Genomic DNA, 23,152 nt, shown 5'->3' on the forward strand with positions numbered 1-23,152 from the left:
CTGGAGAAACTGCCTGCTCATAGCACGGATGGGTAAAAACTTGGCTGGACAGCTGAGCCCAAAGTGTGGTGGTGAATGGAGTTAAGTCCAGTTGGTGGCTGGTCACAAGAGGTGGTGGTAGTATTCCCTAGGGGTCAGTACCGGGGCTGATTCTGTTTAACATCTTCCTCAATAATTTGGATGAGGGGATCAAGTGCACCCTTAGTAAGTTTGAAGATGACACCAAGCTGGGTGGAAGTGTTGACCTGCTTGAGAGCAGGGGGGCTCTGCAGTGGAATCTAGACAGGCTAGATTGATGGGCTAAGAGTGTGAGTTTCAATTGTTTCTATAAGGCCAAATACCAAGACACAAACCAGTTTTGCCAATGGAAGACCATGACTGTTATTGCACCAGTTGCAAACATCAGTTCTCTTCATTTTATGCTCAGTATTTTTTTTAACTGCATTAGCTGTTCTATTACATTAAGATAAAGTCATAGCCATCATCAAAAAGGGTGACTCAGGGAGCTTGAAGTTCTGTTATTAAATGTACTTTGACACACACATCTGATTTTAGGTACCTATATTACTATTAAGTTTAGAATTATGATACCTCTATGCTTTCTTCAGTCCTAGTATTAAACATTGCAAGGTGAAGGAAATTCTTTAGGTGGGTGGTAGTTGCTCATTTGGTCTTTGGACTCTAATCTGGCATTGCCAAAAGCCATAAAGCTGATCCATTAACAACACAGAAAAATCTCACTTAATAGTTTCACAGTCACATGAGTAAGAACAATGGCATATGGTTGCTGCGGCTATTTATATATTGATAGAATGGTTTAGACTGGAAGGGACCTTAAAGATTATCTAGATCAAACTGCCCTGCTATAGGCAGGGACACCTTCCACTAGGTACCCGTCAGACTCTAGTCACTTCACCACCTTTATCATCCTTCTCTGGACATGATCCAGCCCCACAACATTATTTTTGTAGCGAGTGGCCCAAAACCAAACACAGTACCCAAGGTGTGGCCTCATCAGTGCTGAGGATTGTTCCACTGCCCTAACCTCATTAGCCACACTATTGTTGATCCAAGCCAGGATGTTGTTGACTTTCTTGGCCACACACTGGCTCATATTTAGCTCATTCTTGACCAATACTCACAGGACCATTTCCACCAGGCAGCTTTCCAGTCACTCTTCCCCAGTCTTACAGTATTGCATAGTGTTGTTTTGAGCCCCAGTTGTGGATTTGATTTCAGAAGGGTCAAGTCACCTATAGACTTTTGGCACTATTAATTTATTTTATGCCTTCTCCAGACAACTTCAACTGCAGAAATATTTTTTGTTTCTTTCAAACAAGAAAAAATAAAGAGAACAAGCAAACAAAAAAAAAAAACCAGAAATCTTTAAAAAATACTGTTTCACATGCATTCTGCACCATCTGGATTTGACAGTGCAATGCTCTACTACAGTGGAAAAAAGAAGATACAGGCAAAATACATAATCCACCCCCAAAAATATTTTATTATTTGCCAAATTGAATGCAGTGTTTGGCTTTGAGGGGAGGTACAGAAGTAGAAAGACTAGAACAAAGGGTTTACTTGTCATTTTGATGTTTATAAGATCATCTTACCAGCCTTCCTGCAAGCTGCTTGTTGCATTTCCCATCACTAGACACTTGGTCAATTCTACAATAAGCAAAGATGTTTTACTGAGCGATGTGGTTTAGCACCAGGCTTGGTAGACTTAGAGAATGGTTGGCCTGCATGACATTAAATGTTTTTTTCAAACCAAAACAATTCTATGATTCTGTATCTTACAGATTACACACTAGTGGTCTAATCATCAGATGGATGCCTGGCAGGTGACAATAACTTATCTGACTTCAATGAACGGTATGTTACCAGTAGCTCTCCATACCTTCCATGGCTTCATATACACAACTATACAGTGATGTGCATAAACAAGATTGCCAAGGCAAACTGCCTCCTCTGAGACAAGTTACAAGATCCATAGTTTAGAAGATCCAGGGCGTAATCTAGGCAGCCAGAGCTAGGGTTTTGCTTAGAACTTAATTGCCTGTGCCAATAAAGAAGGGGGAGCGTGATGTGTGCATACATAAAACAACACAAGCAATGGACCAACTTTATGCCAGTGTTGCTTTCAGGCACGTATTTGGATGCTGAAAGAGGTCCCAGCTACATGATGCCCTTGAACTGGAGATCACATGAATAACAAAGGGAGAGATGGGAATAAGATTGGATTCAGAGCTGCCCATGTACTCCACATCTGCAGTGCTTAGGAATGATAGAGATGGTGACCAGCAGTGGTTGGGAAAGGAGCCCCCATGGTGGCTGAGTGGTGAAAATTACAGCTGTCACCTGTCTTTGTACCTGGATATTCCACACTGCCAGGACAACTGTGGTAAAAGTCTACTTTGTGCTGGGAAATGAAGCCCACTGTCTGCTGGATGCTGCAGGTGCCTCCACCTTTGCCAAAGACTCCTCCATCCTCACTGGTCATGATTGTGTAAGCATTCTGCCCTGTTCCGTAGTGCTGACTGGGAGGAGGTACTGTTTGGATGTTGTTGGCTGCTGGGATTGGGTAGCCCTGATGGAACTTGGAGTGCACATCAAGATAAGTACTTGGCTGGAAGCCACTCTGCAAGGGAAAGACAGTGAGTCAGAACACAGTTCCTGCACTGGTGTCCACAGGGCTGACATGTATTCCATCACGTTTCATGTTGTCTTTTGATCAGCAGCAATGACATGGGAGCAAAGTTAGAATCACTTCCATCCCCATAGCTCAGGGAAGGGTGCACAGTCAGTGTATATACAAGGAAAACAGCTTTTCATTGGAAGCATTTCAGTGGTATAGTTAGCTAGGCTGCCTCCATAACATGAAGGCTTGTGCCAAGCCTGTGCCTCTACACTGAGCAAATGAGAAGGCAGAGTACACTTAGTTAATTTGCCCCAGTGGAGGATCACTGGGTTTATCTGCCCAGAAGGCTCCACCTGAGCGTGGGGAAAAACTTCTTTCCCTTGAGAGTGCTGGAGCACTGGAATATGCTGCCCAGAGATCTTGTGGAGTCTTTCAAGAGACTTTCAAAACCTGCCTGATCACATTCATGTGCAACCTGATATAGGCGATACTGCTTTAGCAAGAGAATTGGACTAGATGATCTCCTAAGGTGTTGTGGAGGGCCTGTAGGCCCAAAAGCAGGCTTATTTATGCCTGCTCTGCCTGGACATGTCTCTCTGCCTGAACCAGGGGTAAATGAGCACAAAGGGGCACAACAGACCGGGGCCATAAAGTCAGTTGCCCAGGACACCCGATTGTGTAAGTCCCCACATGCCCAGCTCATAACTGTCTGGTGCTGGGCCCACATGATTCCCATATTTGGAGTCCAGGCCTGTGGGTTTTACCTAGTATGGTAAGGTTTGGCTGGCTGCCAACCTGATTGATCATTCAAGTGGCCAATGAGACCATTAACTGCCGGCCCACATTTAATAAAATAAGGGTGCACAGGCTCACGTGCAGCCTTCCCCACATTACTTGCGGCTCTGCCACATGCTTGCTTGCCTGCCTGCATGCGTACTTCCTTGCAGCTGTATGCCTGCCTTTAGTCAGAGTTAAACCCGTGCTCAGACTGCAAGGTATCTTGCTTCTGCACCTGGAGATGCTGCCTGCATACCCCTGGAGAGAGCAGCCAGCAGGATCCAGCAGCAGTAAGGCCAGAGACTGCCATTTCCCCTGAAACCAGAGGATTCCAGCCTCAAAGTCCACAGGCTGAGACCCTGAAGAATTGGACACTAGGCACAGGCTGACGCAGCCCCGGAGGGCGATTGATAAGAATTGTGAGTAGATGCCTCTGTAATTTCTATTACCTCTGCCATAAAGCAGAGAGCAGCTTTCAGCTCAGCTTTGCTGGCCAAATAGTATAAGACCCCAGGCGGCATGAATGAATGTTTGCTAGTTATTAGTAAGTTTCTGTAGATATATATTCCCATAATGTCTTCATAATTGTGTAAAGAACAATTTAATATTAAAGTTCAGTGCTTGGTGGTGGAGAGGGTTGAAAATATTGGAGTTTAATAAATATATTTTTTTAATAAATTTCCTCTCGCATTAATTATTTTCTCCCCTCTGCCAAACAGGCGTAGCTTCAGAATACCCCATCCGTAACATAAGGTCTCTTCCAACCCCTTCTGTTCTGTGATAGGTCATGGCGACCTGTATTCTTACTTGCATGAGGCATTGAGCCCTTTCAGTCCACAGGCTGTGCTTCTGGCACCTTTTCAGTTTCATCCTCCGGTTCTGGAACCAAGTCTTCACCTGAGTAGGGAAGGGAAAGCAGAGAAACTATCAGCATGAGGAGGAAAAAGCAAATGTTATCAGACTAAGAAGCAGAAGGAACAACCTGGAGAGTGACCAGATGGCATAGATACATGGGCAGCAACAGATAAAGGCTTTGAAAAGCTCCCTGGGGTTGCTTCCAAAGGGAGATATCTGTCTGGCAGCCTCAGCAGGTGGCTGGTTCATCTGCATAGCGGAGGGAGAAGGCAGTGTTACATTCACATGATAGTTCTACCTGCAACAAATTGATTCATTTCAATAGCAGAAATGAATGGCTTAGTGCAAATTTGACCCACTCAGCTCTTGACAAGCTCGTGTGATACATGCAAACACTGTTTCTGCGTGCTCACTAGTGAAGAGAAAGGCTTGCTCCTTGTACCCAGCAGTTACCAAATTCAAAGCTCCTTGCTGAGGCGAATTCCAGAGCTGTTTCCCCCCAGGGCTCTGTCTGAGCAACCTTTGCAGGGATGTGGATTGAAGGAAAGAGCAGATTGTCACTTATTCCTGACAGAACCAGTTTCAGTGTGTGCACCTACAACATTTTCAGTGTGAGCATCTATAACATTTTTACCCAGGGTACCTTGGGGCATCCAGACCATTGTGCCCTGCTTCTGAGATCCAAATTACAGGCAGATTCTGGACATGGAATCACAGAAACATTCTAGTTGGGAAAAAAACCCTAGGATCAAGTCCAACTGTTATGCCTAACCCACAAAGTTCAGCCTTAAACCGTATCCACAAGCACCACTTCCGAATGACCTTTAACACATCCAGGGTTAGTGACTCAACCACCTCTCTGAGGAGCACATTCCAATGGGAACTGCAAGCACTTGTGCCCTGTCGCTGAGTTTCCACTGCTTTGAGCCAGAGCAAGTTTACTACACAAACTGACCTAGAGATTAGCAGAGACCTTGGTAGGTTGCTGTGCCTTAACTTGGCAGTACTCGCATGGCAGGTGTCAAGCAGCCAGGCAGTGCTGAGTGTGGGACGTTACTAGATACTGTGCAAGGTTAGCCCTGGGAACTATTCACAATAGCTGTCAGCATCTTGCAGCCCTGGGATTCAGAAAACTGACACATGCCAGGGTTGATGTGTGGCACTTAAGGATGTGGTTTAATGACCATGGTGATGTTATACTGACAGTTGGACTTCATGATCTTAAAGGTCTTTTCTAGCCAAAACAATTCTATGGTTCTGTGAAGTTCAACAGTGTATTGAAAGAACCTGTGAAGTGCTGCCAAGCCCGGGGTAGAGGCTGTTTGTAGTAAACAGCATATTCATCACTGTGTTTGCAATTCTACTACGAGTGTTAGTAGCAATACCCTTAGCGCACCCCTTACTGGAGAGGCAGCAGTAAAGTGCCACTGACTCTCCCCTAGAAGTCCTTCTGGTCTCTTGTCATGAATAGGCAGAGGACCAACTGTTAGCTGGCACTTCGGCATGTACTCTCTACTCAGGACTCATCTTACCATTCTGTCACTGCCTTATGTGACCATTCAGTTCCTATGGGACAGGTATGGGTCAAAGTGTCCATGCTCACCTGCTTGTAGGTAAGGCCCAGGGCTGCAGCCAGCTCTCGGATCTGCTGAGGGCTGAGGTACTTCTGGCTCTGGAACCGCTGATGCAGGGTTTGCAGCTGCTCCTTGGAGAAGGCTGTGCGGCTCTTGGCTTTCCTCACCCCCTCTATGCCCTCTTCCCTGCCCTTTTGGGACTTAGCTGTAGGCTGTGGAGACGAGGATGCTGAATGTGGACTGGTAGCTGAATCTGGTGTGAAATGGCTAAAGTTCCCAGAACTGGATGAGGCTGGGGATACTTCTAAAAATAAAGACAACCAGAAAAATTATACAAGACATGATTCACAGTTGTACAAGTATGAGCATGTTCCCTCCCTGCTGTCATTCTCCTTGCCTACCAGATAGGGGCTTTCTGGAAACAACAGTTTATGCCACCCTCCTTCCTTCATGGAGGCATGAGCATAGGCAAACCTGCTGATAGAAACACATGTACCAATGGAGGGACCTATCTGGCTGAGGGGGGCTTCTAGTGATAGAAGAATCAAGAAGAGAAACTCGACATTGAAGTGGGGAGAGAGGAAAGGTGCATGTGTGGAACAGGTGAGAAGAGCCAGTAATCCTATACTGGAGACACGGGCAACAAAATTCAAGCCTGTTCTCATTTGTCCTGCTACATATCTTAAGGGATGTCTGTTAAGGATGAGATACAGATCTAAAGAAAAAACTTCCTAAACAATCTAGGCTGCTAGTCCAGACAAAAGCTGCCAAGATGCAAAGGAATTCAGGCTGCCTGAATAGGGAAATGTTAAAGAGATCACCCCACCACCTGTCTGCTTGCTGGGTTTGTAAGAGAGGCTGAGAGTTTTTCAGGTAGACTGTGATACCAGTCTAACCCCTCCACCATCCCTCCTTCCTCCAGCTGCTTCTCTGCAAACTCTTTTGTATGGTACATCCCCTCTCCTGACTTTTCAAGAGAGACATGATGCAGTGAATGAGGTAGTGCCATTTTTGGTACACACCTTCTGACTACCGAGTTGTACTGAGTACAACCAATAGCTCCTAATCTCCTTTCTAGTCACCCTGAGAACTGTGACTCTGAAGCCCACTGAGACATCCTCCCAAATGTATGTCTAATGCAAATTGCCCTAAATTGAGGGGCTACTAAGCAATGAGCTCCAAAGCCTTAAATTATTGCCGGGTATCAGAAAGGTGGCCTTGTCTGCAGTATCTTTTACTGACAGAGGTGCCCCTGCCTTTGTGCTGCCTGCTCTTGGGTATTTCCTAACCCTAGGAAATGAGAACCACTAAGAGCATAGGCTGCATGAAGAGACAAGTGTGTAGTGAGGCAAGTTTCTGATACTGGGAATCAGGACCATAAGGACTACAAAGAGATTCCTCCAACAGGATGAAAGGGGTCGTCAGTAGAAGCAGTACAAGGACCTCTTGTTAGAGGTCATGTGCATGAAGGAAGGCTGCAGAGTCTAAGAAACATGTATGTGTGACCTAGATGCATGGGAAGCTAAAATTTCATTTAGGTCCATTCGGCATCTGCAGACTGTGTGGCAAACGCTTGGAAAATAGGAAAATATTTCATTAGACAGGAACCAGAGCAGGACACGACAGAGCTAAAGTTCTCTCAAGCTCTTTCTTGGCCTGTCATCTAAACTGCTATGTAATCTCCCATCTGTGGCATGAGCTTAAAACAAAGCAACTCCTTCTCCCATGTTTACAGAGTGAAGGAAAGAAGCAGCAAATAATACAAGAAGCAGTACAACAGACATAAACATGAAACCTAAGAGAGACTCACTTCCACAAGCCCCTGTATGCACTTGCTTCCACAACTGGGCTCCCTCTGTAGAGACAGGTGCCAGAGGAGAATGTTTGAATGTGAGTTTCAAGTCTACGTACCAGACTCACTGAGAACACAAATGAGTCTATCCATCTACTGCCTTTGCAGAGTAGGAAGCACGCAGAGAACTTCAGCCTTTCTCCAAACTACATGACAAGTAGCCACATGGCAAATGACTGTTAGTCACTCTGCCTGAGCCTGTACCTCTCTGTGGCATCTGACAGTTTGAAACCAGCACCCCAAAAGCTCACTCTCCTCCTACCCATCAGCCTCACAAGAGTGTTACCTGGCTGAACATACCACGGGGCTGGGTAAAAAGCTGTTTCCATCAACTAGTCTATTGGCACTCGCTAGAGTGAGGGTAATCACAGGGAGAGGAATGCCAGTGGTGAGTCCTGGGGCTTGTTTTGCCGAGAGGGAAAGACAAAGCAGTCAGAGCACAGAAAGAAGAGAGAAATAGAGGGAGAAAAATGGCAAACTACAAGAAGCACAGAGCAATAAAGTCGGATTTAAGGGGAGCAGATTTCGGCTCAAGAGGAATGAGCACATGAAAGGTGCAAGGACTTTGCAAGGGTAAGAGCAATGTCAGGAGCATCCCTGAATTAGCTCCAGGACTTGTTTATCTCCATAGCACATGTGACAACATTTGATTTAAAGGCGCACTAATCTCATGATCTTAAAGGTCTTTTTCAACCAAAACAATTCCACAGTTTCATGATTTGGTTCCTGCCCAGAGGACTATGACCTTCCATGACACTGTGCTGTCACCTTCAGCCTGCAGCACAGGCAGGCCTGCGCCCTGGACTGCCAGAGGCCCTACTGGAATTTAAGAAAACAGAGCACAAAGAATAGTAGCACAGAAAGATAAATTCACAGAATCATAGAATTGTTTTGATTGAAAAAGATCTACAAAATCATCAGCTCTAACCACTATTTATTTCTACTCTGTCTTGTAGCACAGTTTATCACATACGTCCTACAGCACATCTTTGAGTCTTCTAAACTCCTTCAAGAAGATTCAACCCCTCCCAAGGGAGCCTATTCCGGTGTATGAGAGCTCCTTCAGTCTTCTAATACCCAACTTAAATCTCCCCTGGTGCAGCTTGAGGCCATTTCTCCTTATTCTATCAGTTGTTACTAGGGAGAAGAGAACGACACCCACCTAGCTCCAACCTCCTTTCACAGACCTGTGGAGAGTGAAAAGGTCTCCTCTGAGCCTCCTTTTCTACAGGTTGAACAACTCTAGTTCCCTCAAACACTCCTCACAAGACCCTTCACCAGCTTTGTTGCCTTTCTCTGGACCCATTCCAGCACCTCAATGTCTTTCCGGTAGTGAAGACGCCAAGGTCTTCCATCCGCCTTTGCTACATTATCCATTTCCCAGCTCACACGTTAGGAAACAAAGGAAGTGAGACAGGAAAAATTGTTCAAGATTGTTAAGCAAGTGGCTGACCTGGGACCAGAGTTAGGGGATCACATCTAGAACTCAGATGAAATAATTTACCTGTGTTCTGCCTCTTCCTTCCTGCCTCTGGAGACAGAGTGGCCCTGGTGAGTCCTGCTGGCCCAGCTGAAGTGGAGGCAGGTCCTGCCTCGCCTGCCGAGTTCCAGTAAAACTCCAGGTACCCCATGCCAGAGCCAGTGGGGTACGTCTGGTAGGAGGGCAGAGCCAAGTGTGCACTCATGGCGGGACACAAGTTTGTTCCCCCACCTTCTACTGAGTGCTACCTTTCCCTGGAGGCAGGTCTTACCAGCAAGCTGAGATAGCGCCGGAGTGAAGGCAGGCCTTTATAACTGGCCGTGCCCTGCCTGGAACCGCAATATTCACCAGTGTCTGGTCTTCGAGGCTCTTTGTCATGTTAAAGAGGCTGATTGGTGGGGTGGGGACAGAGCAGGGTGGAGCGGGGAAGGCGGGGGAAGGGAAAGCCACACATAGCATCTATTCTAAAATACGTCCCCTCTGAATTCCTCCCATTCTGCAGGTTCCTCAGTCACACTTGAGCAGGGGGCTGATCCGGAGTTAAAGGAAACCTCCTCCTGCTTTTTTATTTGGGCTCAGTGAAGGCCGTAAGCATGTTCTGTAGAAGACAGCTGCTCACCGCATTGAGGCAACAAACCCCAACCGATTTCCACCACGTGGAAGCAGATCTGGTAGTGGCGCTGAGCTGCTCACTAGCATGCCTGGCAAACCTGGGCCCTGGGCTCCAGAGAGGGGCTTCCAAGACCGTTGCTTCGTGGCTTGTGTAGCACGGACCCACACATATATGTGGGTCCTTCCTGACCTGGCAGTACTTGCAACATTCATGGTGCCGAGGACAGAGGTGGAGCAAAGGACAAAACCAAGGATAAGACTGGGGGCTAAAATCCTTATTTCTTTTGAAACTGCGAAGGAATTTCCTTCATACAGCCATTTGAGGGAACCAGCTACAAATGTATCTTGCCCACCTACCGCATTTCTGTGCTGGCCCAAACTCCCTGGCCATGTCACCTCCAACACCAAGTCTGGTTTTGCAGAGCAGACTCAGAAGCCTCAGCTGACTGGTATACAGAAGGACAACCAGCAGAGATGTTTTCACCATGAAGGAAGGCAAAAATTTAGTGCACATGAAGTCTACAATTAAAAGATTTGCTCTCCCATGCCCTCCAAAGGCACATCCTTCAATTTGTGTAGTCTTGACTGTGGCTTTCACCAGTGTGTCACAGCCTGGTTGGAATAAAGAGAATGAAGAATTTCCTTTAAGGCAGGACTAACTGATGTTTGCTGATATATGGTCAAGCCAAGGGGGACAGACATCTGCAGAGATGTTCATTAAATAACTAAGTAGAGGTAAGAATATGAGTGACAGAATTCAGGCACAGTCCTGTAGGCTGGCCTGCATTATTGGCATGTTTCAATTCCTTCTCCTTAGGATGTTTTGCACTGCCTGCATTTAGGAAGATTCTATTAGTTTCATCTCAAAAGGCACTGCAAATTTCCATTTAATGCTTGTATCTCTCAAGGTGCAGACAGAAGTCCTAAACTTCTCTCAAATATTTTGTGCTAAAGCGAGCCCTGCCTTTACACAATAATATGTGTATGACTTATATTAGAAGCTCAACGCTGAGGGTACAGGTGCACAGGAATGTAAAATGATTTAACCTGAACCATTCTTGCACCCTTCTGAACCTCACTGCTCCACAGGTGCTTGTCACAGCCTTCTTCCCAAGATGGAACTAGCATCCACCCAGCAGGCCAGAAGGGGGAACCTGCTTGCTGTAATTTTCAAGTGTCATCAGGGAGAAGAAATAAGTAAAGTGAGAAAGACATGGGATTTAGTTCAGCTTAAAAGGATACACCTTTTAAGTGTAACACCACTTCTACCAACACTTGTGCTGCTGCTCTGTCCTGTGGCAGAGCACTTGTTTGTAGGGCAGGGACAGCTGCCCTACTTGTTTGTAGGGCAGGGACAGCTTGGGGGCCTTCTGAGATGCCTGCACAGAATTGCAGGAGTGGATCGTGGGTGAACCTGTAAATCAATGAAGATGCTCTTGAGCCATCCTGGGCAGACCATTCAGCTCACTTCTCAAATTACAGCATGATTCTGCTGTCTCAGGACCATCCAATTTTCCCATGATACAGACTGATGGCAACTAAAGGCATGGATATGCTCTTTGTCTTGACATTCAGTATGATGCCTGCTGTTTGCACAAAGCACATTTCTGTGCCTACAAGCTGTGGGGACTGACATCCCTCCACTCAAGAAATTTAGTTTTAAATGTATGTCATGGAAGGGAGCAGAGCCTTCTTGCCTCATTTAAACCTTTTATAAACATCGGCTTCGCATATAATTCCCCAGCCTCCCCCGAACAAAACTCCCTTCTGCGACAATGTGATATTAAAAGGAAAAGTTTAAAGACAAAAAGAGGGCTTTTTGAGCACATCTAGCCTGCTAGAACCCCAAGAATATTCTCCATATGGCAATTCCTCTGCAAGAGTCTCTACATGCTGGTTTTGGCTCATACCTCACTTCTGAATCATTCCACATTTCACAGCTACAGTGCCACAAGAACTGGTATTATCATCCCTCGTCATTTGCCCTCAGGCTCTAGCTGACTAAGCAAAAGGGAGAGACAGCAATGAAGTGAGCTGTACTGTGCTTGGGGCCCCTCTGGGCAGCTCTAGTGCCACCAGTCAGGGATAATAGTATCTAAAAGGTGTGTGTCGTGAGGATGGGGCTGAAAGCTGGGCTCTTTTCAGCAGTGCCCAGAGATAGGACAAAGGAAATGGGCATTAACCAGAGGTTTCACTTATAAGATAAGGGGGAAAAAATCTTTCTGTTGACGGTACTGGAGCACTGGATCAGGCTGCCCAGAAAGGCTGTGGAGTCTTCTCTAGAGACTTTCAAGATCTGCCTGATCATTGCAGCCCTGTACAACCTGCTCTAGGTGAACATGCTTTAGTAGCAGGAGTGGACCAGATGATATCCAGAGGTCATGGTCAAACCGCACCATTTTATGATTCTGTGATAGCATCATTCTTAATCATATGCAGCCTGTTACCATAAGTTGGTGTTCAAGCTTTCATGGCCTCAGTTGCTGTCAGAAAAAGAAACCAAGACATCAGGCCTGGAAAATACCAGCTTGTCTCCTGAAACTGTTTAATCTGAAGAGCTGTCAGAAAACATGGCATGTAGTGCTTGCATGGGTGGCAGTGAGTATCTTCTTACTTGTTGGGAGCCTCATTGACTGAGCACTTCACACTTCATGTCCTTGATTTCAGCTACTTCTGAAGGTGTCTGAGATCTTCCTTGCGAAGTGCCCAGAGGCCATAATAAACTAACACAGTCACCTGCACTACAAAGACCCGATGGGCATAAGCTGGGGAGGAGGATGGTGCTGCCCCTGGGAGCAAAGCCACCTGCTCACCTGGACCAGTGAGTGAGTGGGGCAGCACAGAGGGAATCACCTCTCCGTAGGTGGGAAGGGAATCCAGAGTCAGAGAAGCTGAAGGAACTTCAGAGCCTCATGGTTTCAGACCAATGCTACCTCTCTGACGCAATTTATCTCTCCAGGACACAGGCAGCAGTTTCCTAAATCCAGCAGTGTAGGCAGCCGGCAGACGTGGCTTGGCATCAAGCTGGGCCGGAGCCTGGTTGATTTGGTGTTGTGTTATTCCGTGCTGAGCCCAGATACTTACTCTTATCTCACAATGATCTCCACAAAAGCCTTTCCTGGTTCATGCTCTGCTATACCATGAAGCTGAAACAAACTCCAATAAAAGGATAAATACTTCAGAGGCATGCTGGTAACATGATCTTTCATCAACAGCCACATCTTTTGCTTTTTCTGAGGTGGCATTTAACGCCCTATGCCATCAGAGGTTTAGATTAGATATTAGGAAAAAATTAATTTACTGAAAGTGTGGTCAGGCATTGAAACAGGCTGCCCAAAGAGGTTGAAACATACTGCCCAGGAAGATGGTGGAGTCACCATCCCTGAAGATGTTAAAAAAATACGTAGACATGGCACTGTGGGACATGGCTTAGTGGGCACGGTGATGTTAGGGTGATGGTTGGACTTGATTATATTATTTTTTTCCAACCTTAATGATTCTACTCTTCTGACATTCTAACTCTGCAAATGGCAACAGCAATGGAACACAAGCCTGTAAATAACCAGGCTACTTTCATAAAGGAAGTGAGATAAGACTAATAGTTAAAGAGACCAGAAAGAAAGAGAAAACTTCATTCTCTGTCTTCCATGCCCTCCTTGATGTGGATGTAGCTCATGCTGAATTGCCCAAGACAGCCACAAAGCAGTGAATGAAAGCGGTCCTGGCAAGGTAAATCAAGTGACAGGGAAGGCAGGAGAGGCTTTTAAAACAGCCTTCAAAACTGCACTGGGATTATGGGCATTATTCAAGAGATGCTCAAGCAGAGCAGAAGATGGAGAATATGTTCATGGGAACAATTTCTGTGACTAGGTCCCCTCCCTGGCACAGTCCATACAGTTGTGACAGTCTTATTTTCTTGTAACAATCTCTGCCTAGCCATCTTTGATCATTCATGCAACTTTCATGGATGACCTCCACAGCTGACAGCTTTTTGGACTTTGGGGCTTTGGATTTTAGTTTTTCTTCTGCTTTTTACTGGAGTTTGACAGTTGCTACTTTTTTCTCCTAAAAGAGGAATCAGATAGAGTCAAAATAGAAAGCTTGATCTGGCTAAAGACACTGGATGGACCTGAATCTGTTATGTTTGTGTTCTGGCAAAGTGTCCCATGACAGACAACACTCAAACAAGGCTTAATGTGAAGGCTTAGCAAGAACTAAAAGTTAAAGCTGACAGTATCCTGAGTAGACTTAGCTATTCAGTCACAGCTTGAGCCCTTGTGGTTGCCATCTTCTTGATGTAGCCTTAGACCTAAATAGGGTTCAAGATGGTACTTCACTGTACCTAACAGCCATCCACAGATGCAAAATGTTAAGACCTCTCAGAGCTGGGAGATGTAAAAGACAACATCTACTTTTAAAAGACTGGGGGAAGGATTAGGAAGTCTGCAAACCTTATAAAACATTCATCAGCATTTCCTTGCTGCTTGTCATTTTTCCTTCTGCAAATGTAATTTAGTAGTCAGTTTCCCATTTTAAGTGGGTTTGGTTGATGAAGGTAGCGGTCTGCAGAGGTCTCTTCATTTAAATGGTTCAGAGTAATAAAAGCCTGTATTATTTTGCAGTGCAAAATGTTTGAGCAAAATCAACAAAAAGTAAAAGTAAAAATCTGTGCTGCCTCTCCCCCCCATATATATGCATACACACACATTTACATATACACACATATTTAGACACTCTCCCATATTTTTCTGCTCATATAGCCCTCCTGAAGTCCTTCACACAATGAGGTCTTTCGAAGTGTTTTGACCCTGATGCCAAGAAGAAATTACAATTAGAAGAAAAGAACTCTTTGAGTGTTGGCAGCAGTTCCACAGTCTCCTGGATCTCATCTTTGCCATTTTACTTCTCCAGTCTGCTAAAAGAAGTGATTAGAGAAGGCAGAAGAAAAGGTCCCAGACAACGTCACTGCATCTACCATTTTAGCCTCCTTCCAACATCTTTTGAAACACTGTGGAGGATTCCTCTGCTCTTACTCATCCTTCACAAAGCTTTTAAAGTCCATCTTCTGTGTCTCAACTTCATGTTTAAAAGGCATTTGTGGTTACTGGCCAAAACACTTTCTCTGGCTCTGTGGTGACAAACTCATGGGCAGTGTGCAAGTACAGTATAGTAAATTCTCTGTCTGTCTGATGCTGCTATGTGTTTCCCAGTTCCCACAGTGCTTGTCCACACCATGTGTGTACCACCATAAGAAATGGAAGGTTCACTGTTTTCCTTCAGTGATCTTCTTTTCCCTGTTCAACACATGTTTTCATATTGAAGAGAGAAGTCTGTATATAAAGAAACTGCAAGGCTGTGTTTCAGGACTGTCATGGCTAATTCCCCCAGAATAATGGATCTTAACTACAGTTAATGTTATTTGTGGTATATTTGCTCCCAACAAAGAGCAGGGATGAGGGGCCAAGGGATTTTCTAATGCTTTTTTTTTTGCTTTTTTTTGCTTTTTTTTTTTTTTTTTTTTAGTTAGTTGGTTTGGTTTGGCCATTTTGTTTGGTTGGTTGGTTGTTTTTTGGTGGTTTTGGGTTTGTTTGGTTGAGTTTTTTAGTACTTGAAATCATAGACTCATAGCATTATTAAGGCTGGAAAAGACCTCTAAGATCATCAGGTCCACCATCAATCCAACACCACCATGTCCCATAAACCATTTCCCAAGATGCATGCCTGTATGCCTTTTTAACACATCCAGGAACAGTGATTCCACCACCACCCTGGGCAGCCTGTTCCAAAGTTTTCCCTTCTCTTTAACAAAAGCTATGAAGATTTTTAATGGTGGTTACCACCAGGACACCAAGCTGTCTAAGGCAGTGAAACCTCAGATTATGTTTAACCATGTCATGTAATGCAGAGCATTTTATCCAAAAGGGAAAGACAGAGAACATACTCTCCCTCCACTAGAAAATTCACTCGGTCCTACAGAGATGTGGTCCCCATGTGATGCCTCTGCAACTTATTCCTAAGAAAATCACCCAAATAATTCCTTCTGAAGACCAGTGACCAAAACTATGGATCTCCATGGCCCCTCTTGCAATTCAATTGTCAATATCTCAGAATTCATCCTTCTTGGTGGTGTTGAATTGATGGTTGGACTTGATGATCTTTGAGGTCTTTTCAAATCTTAATGATTCTATTATTCTTATCCAGCCATTCTTTTGATATTAGGCTTTTGACTGAGACCTTTGAAGTAGACAAAGCTCAAGCTAGATTTTACATGTTCCTTTCATGGTTTTCACTCATCCTGCTTGATGACAAGTGGATCACTCATTACTATTATCACTTGTACCATTTCTGATGTCAATATCCCATGAACATGTGGCACATAAGAAGAGGAACAGAACAAGGCAGGAGGAAAAGGAAACTCTGTTGGGACACCTCTTCAGGGGTATAAGGTACAGAGAGAGTGGACAATTCATTTTGTCAGGTGGAAGAAAGGGGGTTCCCAGTTACATTAAACGCAGACAAAACTTGTATCGACTTTTCAGACTCTGCTGTATCTAAACCAGGGCAAAGAATGCAGTGTGCTCCTTTTCCAGTCACCAGCTCTGGTATCTGGGATTCCACCACCCCAAAATGTGCCAGGAATTAAGTCTCCTCAGACAAAGAGAGATAACATAGCAGAACTCTGATCAAAGGACTGATATCAGAGAAGCAAATCTTTCAGCCCCGGGGATGAATCACTAGAGTAGTTTATTCCAACCTTTTCTCCTCCTTTCAAGTATGAGGTTCAATTGCATCTACAGCAGCACAAAAGGCTTGGTCATTCTAGGTGCTGCAAAGCCAGGGAAAACACAACCAGGAGGAATGCAATTCACAAGTGATACAAGGCAGGGAGGGCGTTGCAAATACCGCAAAGAACAAAGAAGTCATGCAAAAGGTACCTATCTTGCTTGGACAGGGAGGAAGGAGGAAAGGTGAGGACTGGTCATAGACCAAGAAAAAAACCTAAGGGTTCAATCAAAGGGAGATATCTAGAAAGCACAGCATGGGGAAGGGGGGAAAGAAAAAAAGAAAAAAAAAAAAGAGAGAGAAACAAAAAAGGCAGCAAAAGAGATGAGTGTTTGCCAGATGAGGTGTACCAAGTTCATGCAACAGCAATAATATTTTCACTTGAAAAAGATGCATATGACCTCGTTTTCATGGATGGGGAAACAGAAGCACCACACGGGCTCTGTGGAGTGTCTGTTACTGTGCAGCACTGGCCACAGGTCGGCTAGGCAGAAACATCAGGCTCTCAAGACAGAAATGTTGTGTCTCAGAGCTGAAGAGCACTGTTATTCAAGGTTATGGTGAGACCACGTAAAGAAGGTTCCATTTGAGTTTGTGTGTCCTATAAAACAGGGTGGATGAGAGAGGAAGTCTGCAGGAAAGAGTAGCAGGAACACAGAATTCTAAAACACAGGTTCTGTCTGCCAAGCAAGTAGCAAACCAGAATTGCAGTTTTTCAGCAATCTGTGGATCTAATCTCTGTTTACATGTAGGGGGGTGTCTGTCTTGTCTGAAGGCATTTACACTGCCAGCTCCACTCAGTTTGCCCTTCCCACAAAGCAGGTAAAGGATGAATTCACAGACACAATGCCAGAAATCAGGCTGTGACGAAAGTAAATTGAGTTGTGTGTCACTTCAGCTCCACCGGTTCCTTACAATCTCACCCGTGCACCATCTCACTCTGCAACAGATCGGAGCCAGAAGCCATTGGTTATACAGTAGAATCCTTTTGGCTTTAAAAGCACTAAGCTCAGCTATTATATCTATCAAGTCTGGCGCTAAACCATGTCTCTCAGCACCCTTCTGTGATTCTTGTTAGAAGCATAAAAGTATTAAGGTCTGAAAAGACCTCTAAGATCATCAAGTCCAGCTGACAATGCAACACCACCATACCTGAAAAAAAAAAAAGTCTCGAAATGATGTGTCTACACATTTTTTAAACATCTCCAGAGACTTCCCTGGGCAGCCTGTTCCAATTCTTCACCACTCCTTCAGTAAAGATTTTTTCCTGATATCCAATCTAAACTTTCCCATCACAACCTGAGACCATTTCCTCTCATCCAAGTTCATTGCTGAAACTTAAACAATGTTGTTAATGGATCTGTTTCCCCCAGGAGCAAGTCTGTCAATCTAGGAATGCTGTAACTCTGTCTCATGAGCACATCAGGAGCCACAGAAGTGCTGCTGAATTGTAGTCTGGTTTGGTTTGGATTTTGGAGTCTGGAGGTTTGAATGCAATGAGAGAGAGAAGGGTTTGCCTGTCTTGTGGAGTGGTGGCATGGCACTCATGGCTTCAGAATAGCTTCATGCTTTGGCTTGTCAGTTTTACTCCTACGACCTACCAGTTGCTCTAAGAAGTTGTTGGGGTAATCATATTGCAGATAATTATATTGTAGGTGTTTCAAGGAGAATTTGGAGGCAGGGGGTGGGGAGGAGTAAATGAGAGCCATATAAGTGAACTACTTGCTAATGATGTGGCACCTGGGAAACCTGATGTGTTGCAACATGACCAGACATGTTTTCATGCTATACCTAGGGTAACACAGAGTCAGTACCCTCTAGTGAGGTTTCACTTGGTATCTTGCGTTTCCCTCTGGGTACTGGCATGTATGAGAGAATTCAAGAGCAAGGAAGCAATTCGTGGCACAAAGGTAATCAGTCTCAGAGAGTGTCACTGATGGATGTTTCAGATCCCTTAAAGAATTTGTGCAACTTCACAGACCTCAACAGCAAGGTTCACTCATTACTTGCTTCATGGAGAAAACAACAGGGGAAATTTGAGTTAGAAGCAGTTTGGAATGATTAATACAGAGACTGGAGATGTGGAAAAATTAAGGGAGACCCTCCCTTGCTTTCTAAACTCTTTCACAGAGAGGAGTCTGGATGTGTCAAGGTCCAATCCTAGTCCCAGATTTGGGCAGCAGTTTATATGTAAGGGATCACATGTTTAAGGCCAAAGGATTCCACATGTTCACTCAGGCCTTTCTATTACTTAGCTGTCAAAGTTTCAGCATGCCAGTTCCCAAGTCACTGACCCTCCAGCTGGCTGCCTGGTGTGCCTGAAGGTAGTTTTCTCTGAAGTTGAAATCCTGGGTTTCCCAAAGCAGACTCTCAGGCACTGGGTTTGCTAAACAGAACTATTTAATAGAGTGGTAAAACAGTATGGTGAGCTCACTAAGGGATCTCCAGAAAGAGGTCCCAATGAGCAAAGCAATCTCTCACAGAATATGCACCCACCCCTCAAGTGACAGTTTGGCCCAACAGTAACGATTGGATCTGGGGGCTTCTTGTTTCTCACAGGCTCCAAAAATTATTCTGGTCTGGCATCTTCTGACTCCTTGATGAATTTCTTCACTGTCTCCAGACAGGCTGTTGTCTTTTCAAGGTGCACCTGCTGGTAGTGGTGTAGCCTTCTGATTTACGCAGCAAGTTCTGAAATTTGACTGAAGTGGATGAGAGAGTGAGGTACCAAATGTAACCAAACTGCTGCATTGGTTAAAGCTGCATCTGCCACAGACTTACAGGTGAGATGCCCTTGGTTCTTGACGGACAGAGAGCGACAGTACTCACAAGAACCTCTGCATCATCAGAGCCACAACATTCCTTGCAGTGGGACCTCACTTCTTGATTCACAAAGTCTGAATTCTGCTTGCTTGACAGTGAGCATTAAAAATTAAGTTACCAGAGTAGCATATCAGAAGTGGCATTTCCATAAAAACAAAGCAGAGATGTTCCTTACTGTGTCAGGTATAAGGTCCTGACAAACAACCAACCAAGACCAATGTCAGCAAAGCCCAGATTGGAGAGGTACTACCACTGGACTGGAAGCTGTGGGGTCTCACTGTTGTCAGAGAAACAGCCAATGCAGAAGCAGTGATAGAAATGATTTCTAGACTCCTTATTTCATGCCACAGACAAAAACTTTGAAGACAAAAAGAGGAAAAAAAATAAAAGAAAGCCCACCAAGAAAACAAACCAAAGTAGAAACTATAAGTGTCCAGAAGTCATAGCAAAGAGAGAAAGAGATTTTTCCTGGCTCTGTGTGTGAGGACAGAGTAGCTGAAGCAGAGATTCCAGGGTGTTGACTGATTCATCACAGGAATGTCTTCATTTGCTGCTCAAATGAACTCATTGGGAAGAGCGTAGGAGACTGATGGCCTCTAGAAATCTCAGCATGGAAAAAAAACCAACAGAACTTTTTAAAGGGTTGTCATATTTTTTGGGCAGCCAGATGAAGAAATACCTCCTGATCACAGCAGAAGGGGTGTGTAGGGAAAGTCATCAAAGGGAGCAGACCCCTCGGGTTTCTCCTTGTTCTTGGATTGGGGACTTCAATATAGTTGTGCCCAAGCAGCTGTGAGCTGCAGAGCTACCTGCAGGATGCAGCCACCTGATGATCTGCAGGGCCACCGTAGCACAGATTTCCACCTCCAGCAGCAGCAGTAGCCCTGCTGGCATCCCAGCTAGGTATTTCCCTCTCCAGCACAGCAGAAGCTATTATAAGGTGACCTGGCACTATGGAAGGACTTGAATTATGCGAGGATGACTTTAGGAGCATCTGACAGAGAATGTTTTGGCTGGATTTAAGTTCAGTGGGTGCCCTGTGTCATGCAGAGTTTGGCATGAGATTAATGCAAGTTAACTCCCCAGGATAATGTGCCTGGAACCTTCACACTCTTCCTCAAAACTTGGCCCACAGTGTGCTACATCTTGAAGAGTACTTGAGGCACAGGAAAGACAGCAACAAGAAGCAGAGATTAGAGAATGGCCCTTTAAGGGAAGATGGGAAGAGCAAAGAGGATGCTAAAAAGTTGGGAAGAGCAGGAGGGTTGAAATATCCCAGGGCTGAAACATCCCAGAGACAATCCCAAAAGTCTGGAGTGCAACACCAGATCACCCTCAGCTCTGTATACAGGCAGACCTTGCATGATAAGAGAGAGATGAAGCTACAGGAGAATTGTACCATAAGAAAGCAGTGAGAAAATAGCATGTGGTAAAAGGAAGGACCAAGCAAGGTCCAGTGGCACAAGAAACACCTTGAGGTATGAGTGAGAACTCAGAACTGGCCACATAATGCAAGCCTGTCTCTGTCTACCCTTTCAGTCTACCCATCTCTGCCCTCTCTGAGACTGAAAGGTGGCAGTAGACAGTGATAATCCAAAGATGTTTTGCGCCCTAGTTTTGGGCATGCCCAAGTGGGTTCAGAGACAGACAAATCAGAGAGGCTGTGAGAAGCCGCCCTGGGTTAACACAGCCTACTCTAACAAGCAAGCAGCCCCTGCCCCACACACAGATGGAAAGGAAACATCAAAAAAATCTTGGTTGAAACAAGTTTAATGAGATGATAAACTGTACAGTTACCTTAGCAGAAGCAGCAGTAAAACAGTTCCCCCAAAAACAAGGATGCAGCAGCTCCCAGGCACCCAGCAGCCAGCCCAGGGAAAAGACCAGTGCCCCCAGAGTGGAAATTTGAAGCAGCAATTGGAACAAGAAGCCTCTTATGTTACTAACTGAACTTCATGATATTTTGCACTAGCAAGCACAGTCGTTTTGAAGCTGATATGACAGCAGCATGATATTGAATATCTATCAGCAGATTCAAGTCAACTCATGATAGGAGCATGGACAGTCACTACTAGAGCAGTTTAGCAAAGTTCTAGCTACTTAAAAGGCCCTGGGAGAACATGGAAAAGAGAGGAAGGCATGGTAAGAAGCATACATTTTGTTCAGAGGTGCCACTGATGGTGCCACTGATGTTTGAGGTTGAAGAAAAGACCATGTTCCCCTGAAGGTGGGAGAACCTCCACCACCCTCACTCTGCCATTTCTTTTGTGTATATTTGTTTTGTTGGTTATCTCTGATGAAGATAAATCATCTAAGACAGTGTTAGGAAGAAGCATGCAGTTTTTTCAACTCTAGCAGCATAGGCTTCCACTGGCTGCTACTGAGACAGCCCTTGGTACTGCACTGCACTCTTCCTGCAAGTCATCATCTACATCAGAAGTGAATCACAGGCTTGGCAGCAATTTTGTGTCCCCCTTGGCACAGAGACCCTCTCAGGGTGTAGCCTGGGCTCTAGGTAACCATTGAAACTGGGCAAACCCCTTGAATCTCTCTACTGCAAAGATGGGCATATGTGTATGGCTGTATGATCACAGTGATCGGGCTTTGCAAGCTGTGATTGAGGCTCTCAGAAGGCCTCCCTAGAGCTGGCTGGGTGCGTGGGCACTGCACTTTTTCATTATACTGCTGGAAAGAATCAAGCATGTTCCATGTGTGCAACCAAAGTGCTCACACTCACAGATCTCATATCAAGTGTGTGATCGTTACAGTTATGCTCCAAAAACTTCCCAGGAGTATGCAGTTCCAAGAAGCTAGAAACAGGTCACTTCTGCTTCTAGATCTTCCCAGTCAGCCAGCAGTTCCTGCACTGACACCAGGGAGAGTACAATTCCTTTCCTTTCTGCCCCTCTTTCTCCACCTTGCTCTTCAATGCCGGGTAACTTAAGGGCATGATGCAGGATTGGTATATTTAGATAATAGTTGGACTTGGTGACCTTAAAGATCTTCTCTCTGATTCTGCGATTCTATAAACCACAAGATGTGCTATACCTCCACAGTCTCATTCATGTCAGAGCTCTGCACAAGTAAATAGATGTGGCATCTATTTTCTTTGTGTATGTTACTCCTTTGAGGCCTCTTACAAGATTTACATTTTCCTGATCTCTGTTTGGAAAGTGTTACTAATTCATCCTGACCCTTCCTTCTCAGAAGAAAACATGCTTGCTCAGCTCAGTTCAGCTAGCAAAAGGTTAAGTCCCCACCAAGGAAGAAAAAAGGCAATCCTTTCCATGACACACTACACTACTTTAAATCTTTGCCAGTATCTCTGATTCAGCTACTCTGTCCTCATGCATGCAGCCAGGCAGGAGGTGGAATGTCAATACCCAAGGGAAAATATCTCTCTATCTTTACTATCACTCCTTTTAGACCCCTGTGGCTTGTTTGGGTTTTCGGTTTGGTTTGGGTTTAATTAAGGTTTTCATTTTGGTTGCTTGCTTGCTTGTTTTGGCGATTTTCGGTTGGTTGTTTTGTTGGTTGGTTGGGGGGGGGGGGGGGGGGGGGGTGGTTCAAGTTTGGGTTGTTGGGGTTTTTTTTGCTTAGGTGGACTCGAGGAAAGATATCAGTCTTGCTCCCACAGCAGAATTAACCTAAATGTTGTGCAGAAGCAGTGAAGCCTCACACTAATATGATGCTATTACCTTGTTTTTTTGTTGTGACTAAAGCATTGCAAATAGATATTATTCTCATGAAAGAAT

General features: G+C 45.0%; 1 protein-coding gene across 1 annotated transcript; it reads right to left on the reverse strand.

Annotated features, from left to right (window-relative positions):
* Positions 1–1,481: 1,481 nt before the first annotated feature.
* LOC135175374 (homeobox protein NANOG-like) lies at positions 1,482–9,444 on the reverse strand. The gene is made up of 4 exons (XM_064143410.1): positions 9,204–9,444; positions 5,877–6,151; positions 4,226–4,315; positions 1,482–2,641 (listed from the first exon to the last, which is right to left on the reverse strand). The coding sequence occupies exons 1-4, from the start codon at positions 9,382–9,384 to the stop codon at positions 2,279–2,281; spliced, it is 909 nt and encodes a 302-aa protein (XP_063999480.1). The 5' UTR covers positions 9,385–9,444; the 3' UTR covers positions 1,482–2,278.
* Positions 9,445–23,152: the final 13,708 nt, after the last annotated feature.

Source organism: Pogoniulus pusillus, chromosome 5, assembly GCF_015220805.1.
Source record: "Pogoniulus pusillus isolate bPogPus1 chromosome 5, bPogPus1.pri, whole genome shotgun sequence".
Lineage (NCBI taxonomy): Eukaryota > Metazoa > Chordata > Aves > Piciformes > Lybiidae > Pogoniulus > Pogoniulus pusillus.